Genomic DNA, 22,847 nt, shown 5'->3' with positions numbered 1-22,847 from the left:
CTTGCTGCTCTTCTGCCTTGGAGCCAATGTTCAGTACTGATTCCAAGACTGAAGGTGAGGGGTTAAAAAATATCAACTAGGTGTAAACAAACCTTTATCAGTCTGGAAGGATCACACGGGCAGTTGGTACCATTTATGTTCCATTCTGGTGGATTTTACTTTTGTTTCTTCTTAAACCCTTCCTCACCTTCCATCTTAGAGAGTCAATACCGTGTATTGGTTCCAAGGCAGAAGAGTGGTAAGGGGTAGCTGATGAGGTTCAAGTGACCTGCCCAGGGTCACACACCTGGGAAGTGTCTGAGGTCACATTTGAATCCAGGACCTCCCATCTCCAAATCCACTGAGCTACTCAGCTGCCCCCTATTTGGGCTTTTCTTAAGATACTAGACAGGTCTGCCATTTCTTTCTCTCATTTGACAGATGAGGAAACTAAGGCCAACAGAGTGAAGTGACTTGTCCAGGTCACACAGCTAAGAAGTGTCTGGGTTCGGATTTAAACTTGGGTCTTTCTGACTCTACTTCCCCACCGAGGCACCTGCATTCCTGAAGTAGTGGTGGCTAATGCATCAGGGTGGCGGCAGGCTAAGAATGAAGCAGAGGCAGTTCCAGGGATTCTACAAGAGAACCGAGAAGCCACGGCTCTGGTCACCTCTACAAAAGGGGGGTTTCTGAATATAGAATTCCTTTTGCTCTTCGTCATCTCTCAAATCCTTTTGGCTTAAGGGATTGCCACAGCAGCCCAGCTCCAACCTCAAGGAAATCCCCTCAGGGGCCTCCACCTCCATCACCTGCATCCTGTGATGATGCCATCTGTTGCCACAGACACCCACAAATGTGTCCAAGCCCCCCTGCGCTGGCCAGCTGCCACTCTGGAGATTCGGGGAGCCGTTTAGTCTTATCTGGAGGAGCTTCCTCAATGGATTGAATATTGCTTATGACTGTCGAACACTAGGATGACAATCCTCCAATTACTGTCCTTGGCCTATTGGGCAGTTCTGAGGTAGGGTGGCCCAATGCATAGAACGCTGGGCCCGGAGTCCGAATCAGCCTCAGACACTTCCAAACGGTGTGACTCTGGTAAATCACTTCCTCAGTTTCCTCATTTGGAAAATGAGGATAATAGCATCCACCTTCCAGGGTTCTTGTGAGGGTCAGATGAAATATTTGTAAGAGCTTAGCAGTGTCTGACACACAGTAGGTGCTTAACAAATGGTTGTTTCCTTCCTTCTTTAGACAATTCCAGGGGTGACACTAGGAAAATCATGTCACCTGTTTGCCTCAGTTTCCTTCAACATAAAACAGGTGACAATCATACCTACTTCTTGGGACTGCTATGAGGACCTCATGAGATATTTGTCAAGTCTTTAAGGATGACATAAACATTCTTCTTCCCACAGTTTTCAAGGCAATATTTACTAAGTGTCTACAATGTGCCGGGGACTCCAATTAATGCTGGGGATCCCCTGGTATTATTTAAAAGAGAAACAAACTGGGGGGCCGCTGGGTGTCTCAGTGGATGGAGAGCCAGGCCCAGAGATGGGAGGTCCTGGGTTCAAATGCGGCCTCCGACACGTTCCCAGCTGTGGGACCCTGAGCAAGTCACTTCACCCCCATTGCCCAGCCCTTCCCACTCTTCAGCCTTGGAACTGATACACAGTATTGATTCCAAGATGGAAGGTGAGGGTTAAAAAAGAGAAACAAAACATTTGTGGATAAGATTGGAGCTGGTTAGGGAGATGTTTCTCTCTGAAAAACTTAAAAAAGCTCAGGCATGGCTGTCATTACCCAGCCTCCAGTGCAGTGAAGCTGGACTTGGTGCTCATGTACCTCCTCCCTAAGCTGCAAGCGTTGATGCTTCCACTCACCTCATGGTCCATTCTGGAAGGGGCGATCTACATTGGCGCTGTGACTGCTGCTTCCTTTTCTATGATTCACTAGCCATCCCTTTAAGTTAAGTTCTAAATTGGATCACGCTTTGCAGACTCCTCTTTTTTAACTAGAAACCCTGACTTTCCGTCTTGAAGTCAATACTGGCTCTCCATCCACTAAGCTACCCCGCTGCCCCCTCCTCTCTCTTTTAAAGTCAAGGTGGCATTGGCTGTTCCCTGGTCCTGGGGGGCATCTTCTGGTTTTCCTGCTTCCTCAGAGAGCACTGACTGGTGACTAGCCAAGTCCTTCCGGGCCCTGGGACGGGCCGATCTGATCCCACTGATACATTACCAACTTCTTCCTGTCCAGCCGCCACCTCCACTGCCTGCCAACTGTTTTCATGTCATTTTTCTTCTTGGAAGGACACTCCCGCATCTCTCACTGCCCGGTCAGTGACTCGGCCTCTTTTCCTGGCCCTTCTTGTCTTCTGTCATCAACCCGAGTCTCTGATAACCCCCCTTTTCGGGTCTTCGGAGTCCGTGCTGTTGTTATTAACAAAGGGAGCCCGAGAGCCCCAGAGAGGGACTGAGGGAGACCGAAGAAGAACGAGGCTGAGCCTGAGATGTCGAGAGCCCTGCGGCCTCCCAATGGTTCTTGTAAAGGCGCCCGAGGTTGGGAGGGAGCACCCAGGAGGAAGGGAACTGCATGGAGTGGAGTAACAGGGAAAGAGAGAGGAGCCACGAGAAGATAAAAGGAGGGGAGAAGGGAAGAGACGGAGGGCCAGGCCTGGAGCCAGGAGGCCCTGGGTTCAAATCTAGACTTGGACACTTCCTAGCTACGGGACCCTGAGCGAGTCACTTAGCCCCAAATGCCCAGCCTTTGCTGCTCTTCTTAGAACAGGTACTAAGAAAGGGTCGGGTTCAGAAAGGGGGGAAGGAGAAAGGAAGGAGCCCGAGGCTGCCCGATCGGGTCCTGCTCCCATTGGCCCATCCAGCTGAGACGAGGAAAGTCCCGGGCAGCCGTCTACAGACCCCCCCAAAGCCGCCACTTCCTTCCTCCCTGACCCTGGTGGAGCCTGAGCAAATCTGGGCGAGGCTTTTGGTTTCCCAAGAAGTGGCTCAGCCTTCCCAGGGCAGAGCCTCGCTCCAGTCCAGCGTGAGCGTCGGGAGAGCCGGAGGCCCCACAGCCGTGCCAGGTGAGAGCAGCGAGAAGGGCCCAGAGGAGGGGGAGGCGGGAGGCAGCAGGGGGCTCACGGCTGTGCCTTCCTCCTCAGCCCGCACTCCGTCTGTACCTCCATTCCGAGCCATGCGCTGGTGGGGTGAGTATCTGGGGGGGCCCCGTGCCAGGGCTGGGGCGGGGGGCGGCACCCCCTCCTCCCTCCCCTCCCCTCCCCCGGCTCTCTCCTCCCCAGGCCTCTTCCTCCTCCTGGACCTCGCCAGAGCTGCTGAAGCCGAGGCCGGCGGCGACCCCTTCCTCAAGTGCTTCCTGGACCCGGACTACGGGGAGCTAATGGACCTGGTGGCCCGGGGCCTCAACCACACCACTCGCCCCCAGCACGTGGCAGTGGTGGGGGCTGGCATAGCCGGGCTGGTGGCGGCCAAGGTGCTGGAGGACGCCGGGCACAAGGTCGGTGAGGCAGGCAGCCCGGGCTGGAGGCTTCCCCGGGGCTGGCTGTCGGGAAGTCCCACGTCCAACCCAAAGGCCGACGGCGGCCACCTGGGGGACTTCTAAGCCTCTCCTCCTCCCTGAACCCCAACTGGGAGGCCGGGCCGGCCGGGCTCCGGGCTCTAGACCGCTTTCCTGTAGCCGGGCTGCAGCGCCCGACCGAGGCCCGTCTCCCCTCCAGGTCACCGTGCTGGAGGCCAGCGACAGAGTGGGAGGCCGGATCCTGACGCACAGGGATGAGAAGACGGGCTGGACCGGCGAGCTGGGGGCCATGAGGATCCCGTCGAGCCACCGGTACGTGCGGCCCGGCCCCCGTTCCGGCCTCCGCCGCTCGGCCTCCCCAGCGGCTGACTGCAGGGCTCGTGTCCCCCCAGGATCCTCCTGCGGCTCTGCGCCCGCCTCGGCCTCCCCCTGGCCCCGTTCCTTCAGTATGACATGAACGCGTGGACCGAGGCCAACGGGGTGAAGCTTCGCAACTTTGTGGTGGAGCGGGCGCCCGAGAAGCTGGGCTACCCGCTGCGGCCCTCCGAGGAAGGCCGGGCCCCGGAGGCCATCTACCAGATGGGCCTGGACAAGGTAGGCAGAACGCCGAGGACCCGGTCCCCGAAAGCGGCCTCGGCCAGACGTGGTCAGCGGCTAAACCCAACCCTGAATCCAGTCCCTGCGGCTCCGAGTCGCCCCCCCGGGAGCCCTGCTGCCCCCATGGGCTCGGGGGTCCTCATCCACACTCTGGCCCCAGGACGCTAGAGACCCGGGGAGGCCAGCCTCTGCAGCCCTGGATCTGAGACACGGGTTCGAGTCTCCTCTCTCCACTCCTAGGCCCTCTCGGACCTCAAGCACCTGGGCTGCTCTCAGATGATCAAGAAGTTTGAAAGCTACTCCCTCCTGGTAAGTGGGCGCAGAGGCCTGGCCGCCTGGGGAGCCCCTCAGTCTGTGGGCCAGGAGCGGTGGTAACAGGGTTCGGGTCCCCCACTTTCCTGGAGTCGGAGGGGGGGGGGAAGGCAGGGAGAGGATGCTCCAAGCTCCGGAGCTGGAAGGGCCTAAAACGCCCCGGCCCTGTTCCCCGTTTCCTGGAGAAGACTGAGGTTTTGTCCTAGTTAACTCGCAACAGGGTCTTCCCTGACCCACCACTGCAGGGGAGGAAGGGGGGGGGACAAGCTGCCAAGCACCACCTACACCAGCAGCCCCGGAGGCAGGGAGCCCCTGGGAGCCGCAGGCCCATTTTCCAGGCAGGAAGTGGAGGCTCCAAGGAAGGGGACCGGCCCAGAGCCCCGGGTTACAGAGAGAGGAGGTCCCAAATTCAGATCCTCCCTCAGACCTGCTCCTGGGCCCACTCCCTGGACAGTAAAGGGCCGCCAGGCTTGAGGCCTTCAAAGACCTTCCGCCTTAGAATCAATCCTGTGTATCAGTCCCAAGGCAGAAGAGTGGGAAGGGCTGGGCAATGGGGGTGAAGTGACTTGCCCAGGGTCCCACAGCTGCGACGTGTCGGAGGCCACATTTGAACCCAGGACCTCCCAACCCTGGGCCTGGCTCTCCATCCACTGAGACACCCAGCTGCCCCCTAAAGCAAGTCATAAGAGCGGGGAGGCCTGAGTGGCCCCCGTGGCCTGGGGAGAGGGGGGCTGAGGGCTGACACCCCGACCTATGGCCGCTCTCCACCCCTGACCCAGGACTACCTCGTGGGGGAAGGGAACCTGAGCCTGGCCGCGGTGCACCTGCTGGGGGACGTGCTGGCGGAGGACGGCTTCTTCTCGCTCAGCTTCACCGAGGCCCTGAGGGCCCACAGCCTCCTCAACGACCGGCTCAGGTAGCTACGGGGTGGGGGGCGCGGGGGGCCGGGGGGGCCCTTGGGCCGGAGCCGCCCCCCACCGGCCCCTGCATCTCCCCCAGGTACTGGCGCATCCGCGACGGCTGGGACCAGCTGCCGCGGGCCCTCCTGCTCTCCCTGTCGGGCCCTGTCCTGCTCCAGGCCCCCGTGCTCGAGGTGTCCCAGCACGGCACAGGCGCCTCCGTGCTCTACCGTGACCTCCGGAGGCCCGGGCGCCCGCTGACCCTGGCCGCAGACCGCGTCCTCCTGGCCACCACGGCCCCGGCCCTGAGCCGCATCCGCTTCCAGCCCCCGCTGTCCCCGCCTCTCCGCCGGGCCCTCCGCAACATCCACTACGTCCCGGCCACCAAGGTCTTCCTGGGCTTCCGCGAGGCTTTCTGGGAGGACGAGGGCATCGCCGGGGGGCACTCCAACACCGACCGGCCCGCCCGCACCCTCTACTACCCGCAGGGCTCTGGGGGGAAGGCCGGGGGCCTCCTCCTCGCCTCCTACACGTGGGCTGACGCCACAGAGACCTTCGCGGGCCTGGCCGAGGACGAGGCCCTGGGCCTGGCCCTGGAGGACGTCGTCGCCCTCCACGGGGAGAAGGTCCGCGGGCTCTGGGACGGGCGGGGGGCCGTGAAGCGCTGGGCGGAGGATCCCCACAGCCAGGGCGGCTTCGTGATGCAGCCCCCTCGGCCCCGGCCCGAGCGAGCCCGCGAGCCCTGGGACTGGACGAGGCCCGAGGGCCGCCTGCACTTCGCCGGGGAGTACACGGCGCTCCCCCACGGCTGGGTGGAGGGGGCCATCAAGTCAGGGCTGCGGGCGGCCCAGAGCATCCACGAGGCCGCCTAGGAGCCCGGCACCTGGGCACGGACGACGGAAAGACCCAATTAAAGGATTTGTAGAACGAGGTCCCCGCTCCCCGTTTCATGCCCGGCGCCCCCTGGCCCTCTCCAGTGCCTCCTGCCCACGACACAGCAAAGCCAGGAAGAGCATCGAAGTGACCCGTTTAATGGGCAGAGAGGGGCGCCCCCCGTCCCGGGGCAGGGGTCCGAGCTTTGGTGACACGGGGAGGGGTAAAGTGCGTGTGCGGGGGAGACGGGGCCGGGGCAGCGGGGAGTGGGTGCGGCGGGACCCTGGGGCTCACTCTAGCCCCGAGCCCTCGGGCAGGATTTCTAGGCTGCTGTCAGGCTGGGGAGTGGGCGAATGACCCCCCGAAACAGGGGACGGGACTTCGGGGGCCGGGCTGGGGGACAGGGGCAGGGGGGAACCCGAGGGCGAGGGGCTGCCCGGGGCGGAAGCTGCAACTGGACCCAGGCCCAGGATCTCCTGCACGTTGTGGGGCAGCTCCTGGGGGGAAGAGGCAGAGGCCAGAGTGAGGGGAGGGTCCGGGAAGCGGGACGCGGCCCGGGGGCTCGGGGTCTGGGTCTCACCGGACAGGCCGTCAGCTGCATGTGGAGCGCCTGGGCGCGCGTCAGGACGTCCTCCACGCTGAGCTTCATGGTGAGCTCGTTGATGTGCTGAGGAGACACGGACAGGCTGTGAGCCCGGGCCGGGGGCCGGAGGGCGCGCAGAGGAGCAGCAGAGGAGCGGAAGGGCTCACTTTGAGGATCTCGTTGGAGCCGAAGCCGGACAGCATGAGGGCGTCTCTCTCCATGTCCAGGATGGCGCAGGCCACCAGCAGATGCATGTTGGGGCCGGGGAGCCCGGTCCACAGCACCTGCGGGCGCAGAGAGGTCTCAGCCGGGCCCTCCTCGCCGGCCCTTCGGCCTCCCAGCCGGGGCTCCGCTCACCTCCCACAGCCGCAGGACGTCGGGGAAGGGGAACTCGCGCTTGAACCAGATGAGCAGCCAGCGGAAACAGAAGCACAGAGAGCCCGAGTCCTGGGAGTCTGAGGGGAGGCAGCAAAGGCCCGTGGCTTCTCCCACCCGGACCGGGCCGCCCACTCCCGGGCTCAGGGGCCCCAAGGCAGAGCGGCCTCCCCAGGAGACCCAGGCACGTCCGTGGAGCCTCGGGCAAAGCGGAGGGTCTGGGCCGGGCCTCTGCCTGAGCCCACAGCTCAGCAGGATGTGGCTGGGCACCCGGGATGAAGCCCGGGAAGAGCGCGTGCGCCGTCCTCGGCTAGCCTTGGCCCTCCGCCCCGCCCCCATCCCGTCTGGCCTCGCTGTGATTACCGAGGAAGTCGCAGAGTGGCGGGTCCAGAACCCGCAGGAGCAGCAGGAGCTGCCCAAGCTGGCGCTTCATCGTCTCCTGACTCTCTTCAAAGTTTCCGTGCTGGAGGCAAAAAGAAGCGCCTGAAGCCAGCGAGGCCTTCCCAGAGCCCCCCCGCCCTCGAGGCCTTCCCAGAGCCCCCCCCCCGGCCCTCGGGTCGTCCCCAGAGCCCCCCCCCCGGCCCTCGGGGCGTCCCCAGAGCCCCCCCCCCGCCCTCGGGGCATCCCCTCTCACCACGAGCTCCATGAAGCCGCAGAAACACCAGAAGGCATCGACCTCGTTCTGAGTGACGTAGAGGATGGGGGACAGCAGGTCGCTCATCCCCTGAACGTAACCTGGAAGCGCACGAGCCCAGGGGTCACCCCGAGCCGGCCCGGCCCCGCCCCGCCCCAGAGCCGGCCCCGCACGTACCCAGGTCGAAGTGGTACATGCAGTAGGTGAGGAGGATGTCGTTGAGCAGCCCCAGGCCCGGATTCCCCGGCCCCTCGTAGAACTTGTTGCTGCGGTCAGTGCGGCTCACGTCCCGCTCTGGGAGAAGAGCGAGAGGAGGGTCAGGTCCGAGAGCCGCCCGGCCCCCGGCCCTCCCCGGTGGCCCGGCCCGGCACTGACCGATGAGGCTCCGGTAACCGTGAAGCAGCGAGTTCCTCCGTTCTTGCTCAGGACTCACGGACTTCCACTGCAGCTTCATGCGGAAATACTCGTCCCTGAACCCACCGGGAAAGCGGGGAGAGCGAGGATCAGGGCTGGCCTCGGAGCTCGTTCCACAAGCGAGCAGCAGCAGCAGCCCCTCGAGGCCCCCCGGACAGGGCCAAGAACACTGCAGGCGTCCAGGCCCAGGCCCTTCCTGGGGGAAAGGGAGGGGTGGAAGCCTCGGGGTCCCAATGCCCTGGCACTCACGTTTTCCTGCGGACGTGGGCCTTGTGCTCCTCGGCCGAGCCCTCCCAGCTGAGATATCCGAGCAGAAACTTCCAGGCCTCTCTCCTCAAAGCCGGGCACAGGCCCTAAGGAAAGGAGGACGGAGCGGTCACCCACATGCTCCTGGCTCCACCAGCCCCCCGGAGCCCTGACCACTCACCCCTGAGAAGATCTGAGCCTTGAGTCCCTCAACATCTTGAAGCTGCCCGTCAGGACCCACATGTCTGGCCCACACGTCCTCTGTCACAGGCTGCCCCCGGGACACCACTGGCCGGGGCCCCAGCTCCACCTGCGCTGGCCCCGCGTGGGGAGGGAAGGCAATTTGCAGCTACAGCTCACACAAGGCCCTCTGGACAGCCCACCCACCCTGGGCCACAGAGACTGTTTCTCCCCACCTCCAGGCACTCACACAGGAGATGACTTCAAAGCCAGGCTCCGGCTCCTCATCGTCAGGGGCCTCTGGGCGGCCAGGTGGAGGCCCATCATGGGGAGGCTGAAGGGCTCCTCGAAAAAAGTTGGTCACCCGCGAGAAACCACCGAAGGTGGCTGCATAGGGGTCCTGGAGGAAACGCTGAGGAGGGGGCAGAAGAGAGACGGTCACGGCATGCCCCACCCCTGCGACTCCCTCTTCCGGGCCCCGCTCCGGTCCTGGTCCACTCACAGACACCAAGTTGGAACTGTCATCATCAAAGAGCTGGAGGTGATGGAAGGAGTTGCAGAGGGCTGAGGAGTCGTGAGGGAAGACGAGGTAGAGCCGAGAGTCCTGGGGGGAGCTGAGGCGGAGAAGAGAATGAGGAGATGAACGACAAGGGAAGCAGGATAAGGCGGGACCCGAGGGCGGCCCGGGCAACACTCACCTGGCCAGCAGCAGGTATCGGCTGAGGACCCTCAGCAGGGCCCGGGTGCCCCCTCGGTGGAAGTGGAGAGCCGGTAGGGAGCCTCCGGACTGGGTCACCAGCACCAGGTACGCCCAGCCCAGGCCTGGCTTGGAGCGCCGAATCGACTTCAGCTCCCCCAGGCTCACGGAGAAGGCCCAGGGGCCCCGGGAGCTGCCTGACCCTGCAGCTGGAGGGAAGGATCGAGTCTGCTGGGGCTGGGGGACAACGGGACGTGCCCAGGTCTCACCTGCTTTTCCTCCCCCCAGGAAGCTTCCTGGGGCTCCGACCCTCTCTCCTCAATCTGAAAGGGGATTTCTCTTTTCCTCATCACCCAGAGCCTCCAACCTTCTGCAAGCTGGCTTGTGCCCTCCCCACCTCCTGAAGGGCTGATCCAAGCCCACCGTGGGGCCGCCCTCGTCACTGCCCAGCTCCCTCAGCCCCCTTGTCCCTGCTCCAACGTGCTTTGCCTCCTTCGCTTCAGGCCTACCACCCTAAAACGCTCTCTTCTCTGGTGGCTTCCTCCGCCCCACCCCGGCATGCCTACCGTGACGCCCCTCCTGGGTTCAGAAACTCAGCCTGCCCCGTCCTACCCTCACCGTCCCTCCAACTTCCTCAGGAACCATCCACTCCCGTGTAAGCGATTCCCCTCCCGCTCGGCCTCCTCTCTAACCATCCCCACGTCAGGGCCCACGTCCTGGCCAGCCCCGATCGGGGTCTTGCCGGGCCGCGGGAGCCAGACTTACACGGGGCAGGCTCGGGGGGCCGCGGCCGGGAGCGCACAGTGCTGATCACAGCCCAATCGGGCTCGTAGCCGGGGTCAAAGGTTGGCTCTTCCTCTGAAGGGCAGGGGTCTCCCCCACCAGGCTCCTGTGGTGAAAAGGGATAATGAACCCCAAGGATTCTGTCTCTGTCCTGGAGCCTCTTGCCCGGAGCAGGGCAGCCCAAACCTGTGGCACTGGACAGATGGTGAAGTAGAACCCGGCCTCAAACATCGAGAGCATCGAATGTGAGCCCAAATCTGCTCCCGACCCTTTGGGGAATGATGCCAGCTGAGGAGCACAAGGAAAGGGAACCCTGAATCTCTCCTAGAGGATGGAAGCCCTGAATGTGCCCTGGGGGACTCAGAGCCTCAACATCTCTTGCAGAGAGATTAAACATGCCCTAGAAGAGAACCTCCGAATAAACACCAGGAGACACGGATCCTGAATTTGTCCTCCGATAGGAGAGAGCCTAAAAGCTTGGGGGTCCCTGAACACTGGGGAGGGGAGCCCCAAAACGTCCTGAGAGGAGGACCTGGAATATACACGGGGAAAAGAACGCAAATGTGTCCAGGGTAAGAGAAACTCTGAATACAGGGGGATCTCCGAATCAGGCCGGCGAAGGGGGACCCAGAGGGTACCGGGGGCGGGGCACCCGCCTTTCTGGAGAACACCACGTGGGAGGAGTCTCCGGCCTCTTCTAGGGGGGCCCAATGCAGGATGACATCATTGTCCTGGGTGGGGGGAAGAGCAAGTAAGAAGATAAAAGGCGAGACTGATTCCACCCTGCCCCTCCCACGAAGGCTACCCAAGAGGCCCCGCCCCGCCTTCGGGTCACGCCCCCCTGCCCGGGCTCACCTTCTCGAGCAGGCGCAGTACGCCGGCGATGAGAGAACCCGGGTCCTGGTGCCGCCCCCTGGCGCTCGTGTGCAGGAACACGCCGCCCTTTTCGAACACCACCTACGAGCGGGGGTGGGACTCAAGAGGAGGCTGAGGAGAGGGGGAGGCAGGCGCCCCAGGGCGAAAGGCTCGCATGCGCACTGCCAGGAAGGCGGCATCAGGGTGGGGGAGCATGCGCGGAAAAACGAGAGACGCGAACGCAATTTTTACCTAGGGTTTGGGCCCGGGGAAGGCGCATGCGCTGAGATGGGGGGCCAGGTGGGGGTACTCAGAGAAGAGCAGAAAAGGGCAGGACTCAGGTTTCGAAAAGGGGGAAGGGTCGGGCCGGAGATCTCTTGGATCTCCGTCACCTCTTACCCGGTAGCCAGACTCCTCCATAGTCGCAGCTAGGGTCGAGGCCACTCCCCTAGCTCGCTCCACCTCCGGAGATAGCCTCTTTACGTCATATCCGGCGGGTGGGGCCTCCCCTCGAAGAGGATGAAATGGTAGCGTTTGCCTTCAGCCTCCAATGGGTCTAACCACCCAGTGAACAGAATCGGGAGAAGGATGGGGGGGATGGGGGGGGCCAGGGGCGAGGCAGACGCTCCCCGCGCAGACGCAATGGGGAGGTGGTGGCCAGAGTGGGTAGTGCGCCGGCGCGTCATGTGGACTCCCCGCACTTAGTAAACAAAGACTGAGGGTGCCAAGCCGCGTGCACGTGTCCCGGCTTTTCCGCCCCCGCGCCCAGGGATGCCTTAGCAGGGTGGCCATCTTTGAAGGGAGCGAGCTGCGCAGCGCTGTGAGCGCCATGTTAGTGCGGGGCAGGCCACTTCCGTGCTAGGAAGTGGGGGGAGGAAGGGAAGCGGGAGTCAGCCAGAGGAAAGCTGTGGCCATGGTGTCCCGGGCCATGCCCGTAGGTCTAAGGCGGACTAGCCGCTCTTGGCTCTAAGGTCTGTTGCGAAGGTGCCATGGGCCTCGAGGGGCGGAGACATAAAAACCACGCAGCCGCCATGATGCTTAAGGGCAGGGCGGGGCACCTCCTTGCAGAACCAGGGTAGGCTGCAGAGACGCTCCAACGAGGCTGGCGCCGGGCGGAAGTGACGCCGAGGCCGCCATGCCCTGTGAGGGCGCCTGGCCCGCCATGCTGGCCACAGGCACGTGAGCGGCAGCGGTGCTGACGCCTGGGGAGGAACGAAAGCTGGCGGGGAGGGAGGCAGGGAGACGGGAGCCCGGCCGAGGTAAGCGAGTGGAGAGAACACAGCCCTCCTCGCAGGAGGGTGCCAGGTGGCAGGGAGCTCAAGGCCCCGGGGTTTGGCCCGGAACCTTTCCGACGCCAGACCCCTATCCTACGCCGGGATGATGGGGGGTGGGCGGCCTGGGGTCCGACTGCTAGCGTTTCCCCCTCTCCCACGCAAGGGCGGGACTTCCGGTTCCAGCTTTTTTTTTTTCCCCCCTCCTCCCAAACACAGCTAAGCCTTTCCCCGCCCCTGGAGGCGGGACATCCTTTTTCTCCACGGGGGTGGAGGGACGGGATTGACTCTTCCCTCCCCTCGCAGAATCGAGATTTTTACCTCTGAACTTCTTGTACCGCCCACAAGGGGAGGGACTTCCTGTTTTCCCACGTGGAGGGCGGAGCTGAGCAACTGTTCCATCTCCAAACTGGGGGAACTTGTGGCAGGTTTGGAGGGGGTCCTCTCTTAGGAGGAAATCTGAATGCGATTCCGAACTCTGTCGCTTTCCCCCTCCTCCTGGCAGTCCTCCTGGATTGTCCCTGCCCTGAAACCCTTGCCGTCAGGCATTCTATGTCACCAGCCCTTGGGTTGGGGTGATAGCTTCTGGCCTCTGTTACTCCCCCCATGGCAGTGTTGGGGACTCTGCCCAAGCGTCTTAAGTGACGGGGTGACAGCCTGGCCAGGACCCTGTCTGAGCCTACGGAGCCTTTTCCGTAAAAGAAGGGGATTGGACTAAACAGCCTCTGCAGGTCTCATTTCAATTCCTTTTCTTTCCTGTTAATAAAGGGGTGGGGGAGACTGGAATTTCCATATACTAGACCTGCTCCGATGGTTTCTGCCTGGGTCACCCCTTCTGTTTTCTCCCCCAGGGCGTGGATGGCATCCGGGCGCCCTGAGGAACTATGGGAAGCTGTGGTGGGGGCAGCTGAACGTTTTCGGGCACAGACAGGTACAGAGCTGGTGCTGCTGACAGCTGCACCCCCACCCCCACCTCGGCCGGGCCCCTGTGCCTATGCTGCCCATGGCCGGGGTGCATTGGCTGAAGCTGCAAGGCGCTGCTTACATGACATAGCCCAGGCCCACCGGGCTGCTGCCGCCAGACCCCCTGCTCCACCACCTGCACCAGAGCCCCAGGCCCCCAGCCCAAGGAGCTCTCCTCATCCCCTGAGGTCAGAAGACAAGGAGGAAGAGGAGGAAGACTTGGTCAATGAGGATGAGGAGGAAACAGAAACAGAGACATCAGGGAGCAGGATAGGAGTGGGAGATAATGGAGGTGAGAAATGAGCCAGAAAGGGGACTTGGGACCATCCGAATTAGCAGGGGTGAAGGGAGAGGGTGCTGGTGAGCTTCCTTTGGCTGTCTGCAGGGTGGAGGAAGGAGGAGGGAGTCCACTTGCCTTTAGCCCCAAAGGACAGAACTAGGAACGCTGATCTGAAATTTGTAGTGAGGCAGGTGTTGTTGGCCTGATGTAAGGAAGTTTCCTAACAATTTCTATCTATGTGAATATGGGATGAAAAGCTTTGGGAGTTCCTCCATGGAGGCTTTCAAGAAACCGTTGGAAAGGGGAATTATGGTGTCTCCAGGCCTTTTCCTCATGTGCTACAAGGGACTAGCGAGGGCCTGGGGCTGACCCACTGTGACCCCCTGCCCTCCTTCAGGCCTCTTTGTGATGGATGAAGACACTGCCCACGAGGACCTGCCCCCCTTCTGTGAGTCAGACCCAGAGAGCACTGACGATGGCAGCCTGAGCGAAGAGGCACCCCCTGGCCCTCTGTCATGTGTGACCCAGGCCCCCCAGCAGTACGCCAAGTCCCTGCCAGTGTCCGTGCCTGTCTGGGGTTTCAAGGACAAAAGAACGGAGACCAGGTCCTCCGACGAGGAGAATGGGCCGGTGAGTGGAGGGGTGGGCCCCGACGGGGGTGGGGGGTGGGGTCGGGCGGTCGCCTGGGGGTCACCGTGGCGCTGAGTTGACTAGCTGCCCCTCTACCCACAGCCCTCCTCCCCAGACCTGGAGCGCATCGCGGCCAGCATGCAGGCGCTGGTCCTGCGGGAAGCTGAGGGCTCTCAGGTGTTCGGAGACCTGCCCCGGCCCCGCCTCAACACCAGCGATTTCCAGAAGCTGAAGCGGAAATACTGAGCTGGGAGCGCCGCCTGCCCCTGTCCGCTCCCCACCCCCTATCCCCCACCCTGCCGTTTCTTTACTTCCCCCATCCCTGCCCCTAGCGAATTTGGGCCGGCTCTGCCCTCTTGCCCTGCCCCTGGCATGCCCGGGCCAGGCCAATCCCGGCTCCGCTCGCTGCCCCACCCTCGCTTCCTCCGGAGGCGCCGTGTTTTCCTGCTTTTTTCTTGCGGGGGGAGGGTAATGGAAGAATCCAATCCACTCCTTGAGTTTCCTATTAATCCCTCCCATCTACAGGTCCTGGCCAATCCTAAACTCCCTTCTCGGAAATCCTTTTGGGGAGGGTGAGGGAACATCCAATCAGCTACTGGCACAACCTGGTGTTGCACTTGGCCAATTGCAGCCTTAGCTCCTTTCGGCCCTCCCCTCCTCTTCGAGAGGATCCAATCAACGCCTGACCTACCAGTGGCTCTGCTCTACGGGGAAAAGTCCGTACGAAAGGGAAGCCCCGACTTGACACTACAGCCTCCCTGTCGTGATCCCGCCTACCTCGGGGGTGGCCCAATTGCATCAGTATCTGCCCGATGACGCTGCCCGCCCCTGGCCTGTACCGGGAAGGGTTTAGCCAATCAGCTGCCCCTCGCCCTAGGGGCTTACTAAGCCCCCGTTCCCACACATGCCTTAAAGGGCCCTGCCAGCCCATGTGAGGGTGGGGAAGGGGCAGGGGAATGCCTGCGAATAAAGAGTTTGACTTTGACCATGGCCTTGCTCTCCGGGATGGGGGTGAGGGACGTTTCTGTCGTGGGTGCAACCTGACCTCCAGAAGAGAAGGGGCGGGTCAATGAGGCTGGACCTTGCCCTGTGCCGTCTTCCGGTCACGCTCTGACGTATTGGGCGTGACTTCCGGCGACTACAGTGGGATCACAGATGGCGACACCGGAACCCTACCTGTGGCTTCACAGTCCGCCCGGAGGGCCGCCTCCTATTCCGCTCCCCCCGGCGGGCCACAGCCTCGTTTTGGGCCGGGGTCCACTTACTCGAGTCACCGACCGAAAGTGCTCTCGCAGACAAGGTGGGGGTGAGGGCCTAGGGCTCGGAGGGCGGGGCTCTAAGGGGACGGGGCATCAACTCTTTTCCCCTCCCCCTTTAGTGAAGCTGATCGTGGACCCAGAATCTCAAATCGTGATGGTGACTCAGGTACCCGGGCGGCCCTGGGCGGGGGCCGGGTCAGTAGGTGGGCCTGAGAGGAGGGCTGGGGGGCGGGGCGGGGACTAATCGCAGGCCCCACCCACTTCAGCTGGGCGTGAATCCCTCCACTGCCGGGAGTACCCTGCTGGGCCCCGGCTCCCAGGCACAGCTGGCCATCGGGGAGACGCTGCTGCTGGTGAACGGCCTGTATCCGCTGACTCTGCGCGGGGCTCCGGACTCCCCACAGCCAGAACCGCGGCCCAGCAGCCCCGAGGCGCCCCCCAAGAAGCGGCCTCGCTGCTCTGATGGCTGGCAGGAGCTCGGGCACCTGCTGAGGTTCACAGCCCCTGGAGTTCAGCCCCGAGAGAAGGTGAGCGCCCTGGGCCTCTGGGGGGAGCCTCCGGGACCCCCTCGACCCCAGGTCCCAACGCTGTGTGCCTGCAGGTGGCCGGCTTTGACCTGGACGGAACCCTCATCACCACTCGGTCAGGGAAGGTCTTCCCCACCGGCCCTGAGGATTGGAGGTGAGGTCGAGGGGTGTGGGGGAGCCCCTGGGCCAGGGGGGGTGCCTGCCGATATGCCATCTCCACCCTCCCTCTGCCACCAGGATTCTCTTCCCCGGGATCCCCAAGCGGCTCCGGGAGCTCGAGGCCAGTGGCTACAAGGTACTGTCCCCAAGGCCTGGGGGGTGGCCGAGGCCCCGAGGCCCCGAGACCCCCAGAATGAGCCCGGCTCCCTCCCTGTCCACAGCTTGTCATCTTCACCAACCAGCTTGGCATCGGGCGGGGGCGACTCCGCCCCGGAGACTTCCAGACCAAGGTGGAGGCCGTGCTGGCCGCCCTGGGAGTGCCTTTCCAGGTGGGCTGATTGGCTGGGGCGTGGGGCTGCCCCGGGAGGGGCTTTGTCTTCATTCCCTCCTTGTCCCTGTAGGTGCTGGTGGCCACGAGCTCGGGCATCTACCGGAAGCCAGTGACCGGCATGTGGGACCACTTGTGCGAGCAGGTGCCCTCCCAGCCTGGGGGAGCGGGGTGCGGTAGTCTGTTTGGGGGCGCTCACCACTGGGACCCGCCCCCCTAGTCCTGCATTTCCCCACCCCCACTCAGCACTTTCCCCTTTCTCTCAGGCTAACGAGGGGGTCCCAATCTCTTTGGCCGACAGTGTCTATGTGGGAGGTGAGGCCTGGAGCAGTTTGGGGGGAGAGGGGAGGCCCGAGGCCCCTCTGGCTCCCGGGGCAGGGGCTTCACACCAGCTTCTGTCCTCAGATGCCGCAGGCCGTCCAGCCAACTGGGCTCCCCGCCGGAAGAAGGACTTCTCCTGTGCAGACCGGCTGGTGAGGGGCGCCCTCTCCCCAGCCTTCCCCCCAGCTCTTGGGGATGGGGATGTGCCTTCTGAAGCAGCCTCTTTCCCTCCCTCAGTTTGCCCTGAACCTCGGTCTGCGGTTCTCAACCCCGGAAGAGTTTTTCTTGAACTCGGCTCCAGTCCACTTCGAGCTTCCAGAGTTTGACCCGGTGAGGCTGGGGGCACTCCAGAGGGGCGGGAGTGGAACCAAGGGAGCCTGGCGGAGAGCCCGGCCTCATCCCTCTCCCATCCCTGCAGAGAACACTGAGCCCCGATGGCCCGCCATGCCTGCCCCCCTCCGGCCCGCTGGTGGGCCCTGGCCCCGAGATCGTCGTGGCTGTTGGCTTCCCTGCTGGTGAGGTGGCCTCTGACTCCCGCTGCCCCATCCCCGTGGGCTCCCCCAGACACCCCCAGCCCTGACTTTTGTCTCTGACCCTTCCTGCAGCCGGGAAATCCACTTTCCTCCAGGAACACCTGGTGTCTTCAGGCTACGTCTATGCAAACCGGGTATGTGGGGGCCAGGGGGCCACCGGGACCCTTCCCTTGCCGCAGAGCCTCCGGCTGTTTTGGGGGGAGGCCTGGCTCAGTTCCTGTCCGTCCCCCCAGGACACGCTGGGCTCGTGGCAGAAGTGTGTGGCAGTGTGCACAGAGGCCCTGAAGGCCGGGGGCCGAGCCGTAGTGGACAACACGAACCCCGACCCTGCGAGCCGGGCCAGGTACCCAGGTGGGGCTGAGGAAGAAGGGGGGCCGCAGGAAGGGGTCGGGGGCCCTCAACCTCCCCCTCCCCCTGGCAGGTACATCTCCTGTGCCAAGGACGCCGGGGTGCCCTGCAGATGCTTCTATTTCATCGCCTCGCTGGAGCTGGCCAGACACAACAATCGGGTAAGGAGGGGCCGGGGCCTGCGGCGATGCTAGCCCTCACTGCGGCCCCGACTCTGACTCTGACTCTCCCTGCAGTTCCGAGAGATGATCGGCTCCCCGCACCCCCCAGTGTCGGACATGGTCATGTTCAGCTACAGGTAACCCCAGGGGGGAGGGGGGGGCTGACAGTGGTATCCCCAGGGAGCTGGAGGCTCCCACACGACCCAACTCCTTCCCCCCCTCCCCAGGAAGCAGTTTGTCGCCCCCTCTCTGGCCGAAGGCTTCTCCCAGATCCTGGAGATCCCGTTTCGCCCCCATTTCGCAGATGCCCAGCACGAAGCCCTGTACTACCAGTTCTCCGAGGGCTGAGCCCACCCCAGACCCCCAATAAAAGTTATTTTCCCAGCACCTCCCTGGTTTTCCTGCCCGGCCGTCTCCCCCCCCCCCAAAACCCCTGCTGGGCCCCTTGTATCCAAGCACAAGTCCAGAGCAGAAGCTGGGACGAGGAAGCTTTATTGGGCTGCCGGGGGGCACCCTCAGATGAGGTCCATGAGGATGTCCTCCTCCATGACGCTGGGTGGCTGCAGGCCAGGCTGGGGGACTGGACCCCTGGGGCCTCCGCTCAGGAGCATCTGACCTAAATGGAGAAGCCGGGCAGAGGTCAGACCCTGCCCCCCCCCAGCTCCCAGACACCCCCCACCCGTGTGCCCAGCCCCTCCCCCACCTGGCAGAGGGGCCCGAGGGGGCAGCTGTCCCGGCCAAGGCTGAGCAGGTGGAGGGTGCAGCAAGGGAGGGCCCAAGGGTGGCTGGCCCAGGCCCTGGTGAGAGGGAGGCAGCAGGCTTGGGGCTCCTGGGGGCTGCAGATGGTGAAGGGAGGCCTGGGGCGGCGGCCCCCCTGCCTGGGGCTAGAGGAGAGAAAGGAGACACAGAGGGCCCCTGGGTACCGGCCTGAGGCTGGACTCTGGCCCCCCCCAGATCCCCTCAGGCCCACGGCCAACCCTCCCTGCCCTCTCAGGCCCTCTCACTGGCGGTGGGGGCGGCGGGTTCAGCAGGAGGCTCCGTAGCTGGGGGTTGGCACCTGGGTTCTGGGGCCGCAGCAGAGGCCCAGGAGGAGGAGCTCCAGGAGGGGGGGCCCCTGGGGGGGGGCCTCCAGGAGGGGGCTGGGCAGGGCCGGGGGGAGGCTGAGGCTGGCCACCCGCCCCTGTCACTCCTACTCCTACCCCGCCTGGGGGCTGTGGCTGAGGCTGGCGGAGCTGGAGCTGTAGAGGCGACAAGAGGAGGCGGGTCACAGGGGGCCCCATTCTGAGCCAGCCGGGGGGCTCTGGGGGGGCCCTGCCGAGGCCTCACCAGGCTCTGAGGGGGCCGCTGCTGCTCCTCCAGGAGGGGGCCCAGGCCGGGGGGGGCCACAGGCCCCCCCATCTGTAGGGAGAAGGAAAGGCATCAGGAGCCGGGCCTCCAAGGCCTGCCCTGACCCAGGCTCCCAGGCGGGGGCCGGCACTCACCCCGCGGGGGGGCGGCTGCGGTGGGGGGGGCTGCTGCTGTAGCTGCTCCAGCTTCTGCTGCTGCACCTGCTTGTGGTTGGTGATGACCTGGCGGATCCCGTTGACGAAGCCGCTCTGGTCGTTGGGGATGAGCCCCATGAAGATCTTCTTCTTGGACGAGTACAGGAGCATGAGCACGCGCACCTCGCAGGGCGCCGTGTGGTGGAAGTGGACGCAGCCGGCCTGCGGGCACGGGGAGGGGGCGGGTCAGGGGCACCGGCCAGCCCCGCCGGCACCCAGCGCCCGCCCCGCCGGCCTGGGAGCCCAGCCACTCACGAAGCCGTTGCCCATGATGCGGTACAGGCCCTTCAGGGACTCCAGGTCCTTGTTGGTGAAATGAAACTGGACCATCCTCGAGTTCCGGAATAGGGGGCCCAGGGTGGTCTGCAGAGGAGGGACGAGGACAGACCGATGGCAGGGGTTGTAGGGGGGCCCTGGGAGGAGGGACGAGGACGGACAGCAGAGGCTATTGGGGGGTCCTGGGAGGGGACCTTGGGAGAGGGCTGCAGGGGTGGCAGGGAAAGAGTAGGCCCAGGCCCGTCTCTCACCAGCAGCTGCTGTGGGATGAGCTGCATAATTAGCTTCTGGGGCCACTGCTCCGTCTTCCTGCAGAGAAGAGAGCAGAAATGGGGTCCTGGACCCCCCCTCCCCTGCTCACCCCTGTCCCCAGCCAGGCCCCACACTCACAGGTTCTCCCCCTGGTTCACATAGACCTGGCAGGGCAGCGACCTTGTCAGCTTTGTGTTGGCATCCACCGAGGCCGGTTTGGGCTTCTGGGAAGGGCAGGGAATGTCACCAAGGCCCAGACACCCCCCAAGCTCCTCCCGTCTGTCCCTCTGGCCTCCCTACCTCCTGCCACTCGAGAACGCCGCTCCATGCCAGGACCTTGTTGGTGACGGACTGCTGCCCCGCTCCGAGCCCTGGGCCGCCCAGCTGAGCCGAGGCCGGGCCGCTCACTCCGGCCACGGCCACGGGGCCAGCCTGCCCACGAGAGACACGCCAGGTAGAGGAGGGTTAGCTGTGGAGCCCCAGGGAGGCAGGGCTGGCTGGCTGCCAGAATCAGGGTGTGGGGCCCCTGAGGGGATGGGACATTTCACAGGAAACTGGGGGAGTAAGCAGGCTTGAAGACACCCAAAGATGTCTCTCAAAGACACCCGGGGCGGATGTTACAGATCTGGCACGTACCATGGGGGGCCCTCCAGGCTGGGCAGACGGGGCCAGCCCGGGCCCAGGGGCGACTGCTGCCACCAGGTTGGGCTGGGAGGCCGGAGGCAGCTTGGGAGCCCCCGGAGGACCAGGAGGTAGTGGAGGGGCCGGGGCCTGGCTGAATGGAGGGCCCACTCCCGGAGCTGCTGCCTGCAGAGGGTTGATGGGCGAGACTGCCGGGGGAGAAAACAAGCTGCAGAGCCAGGGAGCAGGGGCGCCCGTCCTCCTCCCTGACGGGGGGGCCTCCCTCCTTTACACTCACATCGAGGGCCCAATCCTGCCTTCTGGCTCTTGGCAGCCTCCACGGCATTCTGGGCGGCCACCTGGGCAGCACTGAGGTTACTGGGCACCTAGAAGGGGAGCCACAGCCCTGGCATCCACGGCCCTGCCTGCCCTTCTCCCCCCACTTCCCAGAGCTGGGGCAGGCCATACCTGGTAAGGCTGGGAGACGGGAGGCAGTGGCTGGGGGGGCGCTGCAGAGAGGGAGGCCCCAGGAGGGGGTGCTGGAGGCAGTGGGACGGGCTGCTTCGGCTGCAGGGATCCGGGCCCCGAACCTCCGCCGACTACAGAGCAGGGCCATAAAAGACAGTAAGTCCAGACAGTTTGGGGGTGCCCTGGGCTCCCCTTGGGCCTCTCCCTCCTTCCCGGGACACTCACCAGGCAGCACCAGACCCCGCACCAGCACCATGTGCCGGGGGTCCTGGCTCACATCTGCCGGCTGCGTCTCCATCATGGCCGGGGGCGCCGCCTTCTCAAACAGCAAGCGCAGGGCTGGCAGCTTCCGTGGGGACACGATGGAGAAGTGGATGCCTCTCTGGGGAAGCACACAGAGCTCAGCCCCGCCCCCAGGGCGCAGAGCCCCGCCCCCGCCCCGCCCCGCCCCGCCCCCGCCCTCACCTCGCCGATCTTCTGCACCAGGCTCTCCGTGGTGTAGCCCGAGTACGTGGTGCTCTCCACAGCCGGCAGCAGGTACGGGGGCGAGTTACAGATCAGGAGACAAACCCGGTGTGTCTGGCCTCTGCCCAGACGGCGGGGCCTCAGCAGGGCGGGGCCAGGAAACGCGTCCCGCTCCCAACAAGGCCCAGCCCAGGAGATGCCCGCTCCGCCCCTGTCCCGCCCCACCCTCTAGCCCCGCCCCCAGCTCACATCTGCTCCCTCATCTTCTTGAAGTCATCGAAAAGCTGCAGAGCTGTGCTCAGCCCCTCCGCGATGAGGCTGCAGCTCTCGCCTCCGCCCCCCATGAACCTGCGAGAGAGACACAAGGCGGTGGGCTGCTCCCCTGCCCGCACCCCCACCCCCACCCCCGGCCCCGGCCCCGGCCCCGGCCCGGGACTCACTGAATGCCATCCAGCCACGTGACGAACTCGTAGGCGCTGCTGGTGGGCGCGTGGCACTGGACGTAGGACTCGGGGGCGCAGTCCACGGTGTTGAACACCACCAGGCTGTACTGGGTACCCCCATACTGCGGAAGACGGGGGAAGTAGGGGAACAGCGACTAGGCTCACCCTCCCTGGGCAAGGGAGCGCCCTGCCCCCAGGACCAAGGTTCCGAGATACCCCACCATTCCAGGCCCGCCCCAGCCCTGCCCCTCCTCTGCTCCCAAGAACCAAGGTCCGGAACTAGAACTCCCACCCCTCCCCCTGGAGCTCAGTCCCCCAACTCCTGGGCTGGTCCCAGGACCTCCCCCGTCCCCTGCCACTTCCTCACGTCTCCTCCGAAGTCGGTCTCTGCGGGGGGGCCCCCATTGAAGTATCTGAATGAAGAGAAGCGGTCGGATCAGAGGTCAAGGGTCCCTGGGTCCCCGGGGAAAAGGGGGGTCAGCACGCACGCGCACTCACTCGATGGCCGGCAGCAGGTAGTGCTTCCGCAGCCCCTCGAAGTAGGGCCCCAGGTTGGCAGTGCCCTCGATGACGAAGACCACGTCGGCCACCAGGCCGCCGGCGCGGGCCGGGCCTTCAGCCCCGGGCACCATCCCGAGACCCGCTCGGCCACCTCCGCTCCCGCCGCCTCGTTCCCCTCCCGCGGTCACCGCGGCCGCCCTCCCGGCGCCCTCGCCAAGGCGCCGCCGTTCCTGGCGCGCCCCTGATGACGCAGGCGTGGTGGCCATGTTGGTGCGGGGCGAGCTGAACGGAGCCGGCGCCCCACGGGCCAATCGCGGGGAGGAGGGGCCACTCACGTGGACGGTTGCTGAGTGACAGAAGGCCTCGCCTGTCGCCATGTTTGAGCGGGGCAGATGCCTGCCCGAGACACACGCCCAGGCTGCAGCCGCTTGGCGGCGGCTGGTCCCACGGTGCTCCCTGAAACCTGAGAGAGGATCACCGAGGAAGATGGTTGCTCGGCAACGCGTCATCCCATAGCCCCTTTTGGCTGGGTTATA

The 22,847-nt window shown here is 64.4% G+C and overlaps 5 protein-coding genes across 9 annotated transcripts; 3 read left to right on the top strand and 2 right to left on the bottom strand.

The window, feature by feature from the left end:
• Window positions 1–2,354: 2,354 nt before the first annotated feature.
• On the top strand, window positions 2,355–6,257 carry IL4I1 (interleukin 4 induced 1). Its single transcript, XM_007492645.3, has 8 exons — window positions 2,355–3,064; window positions 3,143–3,187; window positions 3,281–3,495; window positions 3,716–3,828; window positions 3,909–4,110; window positions 4,354–4,422; window positions 5,205–5,341; window positions 5,425–6,257. The coding sequence occupies exons 2-8, from the start codon at window positions 3,175–3,177 to the stop codon at window positions 6,194–6,196; spliced, it is 1,521 nt and encodes a 506-aa protein (XP_007492707.2). The 5' UTR covers window positions 2,355–3,064; window positions 3,143–3,174; the 3' UTR covers window positions 6,197–6,257.
• A 77-nt stretch (window positions 6,258–6,334) lies between these two features.
• TBC1D17 (TBC1 domain family member 17) lies at window positions 6,335–12,688 on the bottom strand. Of its 4 annotated transcripts, none has more exons than XM_056796809.1 (17): window positions 12,557–12,688; window positions 11,364–11,473; window positions 10,965–11,066; window positions 10,748–10,840; window positions 10,092–10,215; window positions 9,328–9,535; window positions 9,132–9,243; window positions 8,880–9,041; window positions 8,631–8,759; window positions 8,453–8,556; window positions 8,165–8,259; window positions 7,967–8,083; window positions 7,790–7,890; window positions 7,519–7,618; window positions 7,138–7,235; window positions 6,948–7,064; window positions 6,335–6,864 (listed from the first exon to the last, which is right to left on the bottom strand). In XM_056796809.1, exons 2-17 carry the CDS (start codon window positions 11,382–11,384, stop codon window positions 6,520–6,522), a joined length of 2,028 nt encoding a protein of 675 aa, XP_056652787.1. In that variant the 5' UTR covers window positions 11,385–11,473; window positions 12,557–12,688; the 3' UTR covers window positions 6,335–6,519. The 4 variants fall into 4 exon arrangements, with proteins under 4 accessions (XP_056652787.1, XP_056652789.1, XP_056652790.1 ...); XM_056796811.1 differs by lacking the exon at window positions 12,557–12,688 and having other exon boundaries at window positions 6,335–6,694; window positions 6,778–6,864; window positions 11,364–11,591; XM_056796812.1 differs by lacking the exon at window positions 12,557–12,688 and having other exon boundaries at window positions 6,335–6,694; window positions 6,778–6,864; window positions 10,766–10,840; window positions 11,364–11,589.
• AKT1S1 (AKT1 substrate 1) lies at window positions 11,676–15,093 on the top strand. The gene is made up of 4 exons (XM_056796814.1): window positions 11,676–11,795; window positions 13,087–13,490; window positions 13,876–14,108; window positions 14,211–15,093. Coding segments are annotated over exons 1-4 (783 nt in total). The 5' UTR covers window positions 11,676–11,793; the 3' UTR covers window positions 14,355–15,093.
• A 137-nt stretch (window positions 15,094–15,230) lies between these two features.
• On the top strand, window positions 15,231–18,131 carry PNKP (polynucleotide kinase 3'-phosphatase). Its single transcript, XM_056796813.1, has 16 exons — window positions 15,231–15,408; window positions 15,487–15,533; window positions 15,634–15,894; window positions 15,969–16,048; window positions 16,132–16,189; window positions 16,275–16,382; window positions 16,455–16,526; window positions 16,648–16,696; window positions 16,787–16,854; window positions 16,940–17,032; window positions 17,121–17,217; window positions 17,308–17,369; window positions 17,469–17,578; window positions 17,657–17,744; window positions 17,820–17,881; window positions 17,972–18,131. The coding sequence occupies exons 1-16, from the start codon at window positions 15,264–15,266 to the stop codon at window positions 18,090–18,092; spliced, it is 1,521 nt and encodes a 506-aa protein (XP_056652791.1). The 5' UTR covers window positions 15,231–15,263; the 3' UTR covers window positions 18,093–18,131.
• Window positions 18,132–18,220: 89 nt separating this feature from the next.
• Window positions 18,221–22,796, bottom strand: MED25 (mediator complex subunit 25). 2 transcript variants are annotated; one of them, XM_056796807.1, is made up of 18 exons: window positions 22,309–22,796; window positions 22,178–22,223; window positions 21,808–21,932; window positions 21,617–21,715; window positions 21,368–21,488; window positions 21,128–21,284; window positions 20,903–21,033; window positions 20,733–20,820; window positions 20,450–20,643; window positions 20,114–20,245; window positions 19,952–20,037; window positions 19,813–19,870; window positions 19,541–19,648; window positions 19,226–19,447; window positions 19,071–19,142; window positions 18,749–18,982; window positions 18,448–18,628; window positions 18,221–18,360 (listed from the first exon to the last, which is right to left on the bottom strand). In XM_056796807.1, the coding sequence occupies exons 1-18, from the start codon at window positions 22,686–22,688 to the stop codon at window positions 18,260–18,262; spliced, it is 2,535 nt and encodes an 844-aa protein (XP_056652785.1). In that variant the 5' UTR covers window positions 22,689–22,796; the 3' UTR covers window positions 18,221–18,259. The 2 variants fall into 2 exon arrangements, with proteins under 2 accessions (XP_056652785.1, XP_056652786.1); XM_056796808.1 differs by lacking the exon at window positions 19,071–19,142.
• Window positions 22,797–22,847: the final 51 nt, after the last annotated feature.

The sequence above is a fragment of the Monodelphis domestica genome, chromosome 4 (assembly GCF_027887165.1).
Source record: "Monodelphis domestica isolate mMonDom1 chromosome 4, mMonDom1.pri, whole genome shotgun sequence".
Lineage (NCBI taxonomy): Eukaryota > Metazoa > Chordata > Mammalia > Didelphimorphia > Didelphidae > Monodelphis > Monodelphis domestica.
This window is presented reverse-complemented; position numbering and strand designations above follow the sequence as displayed.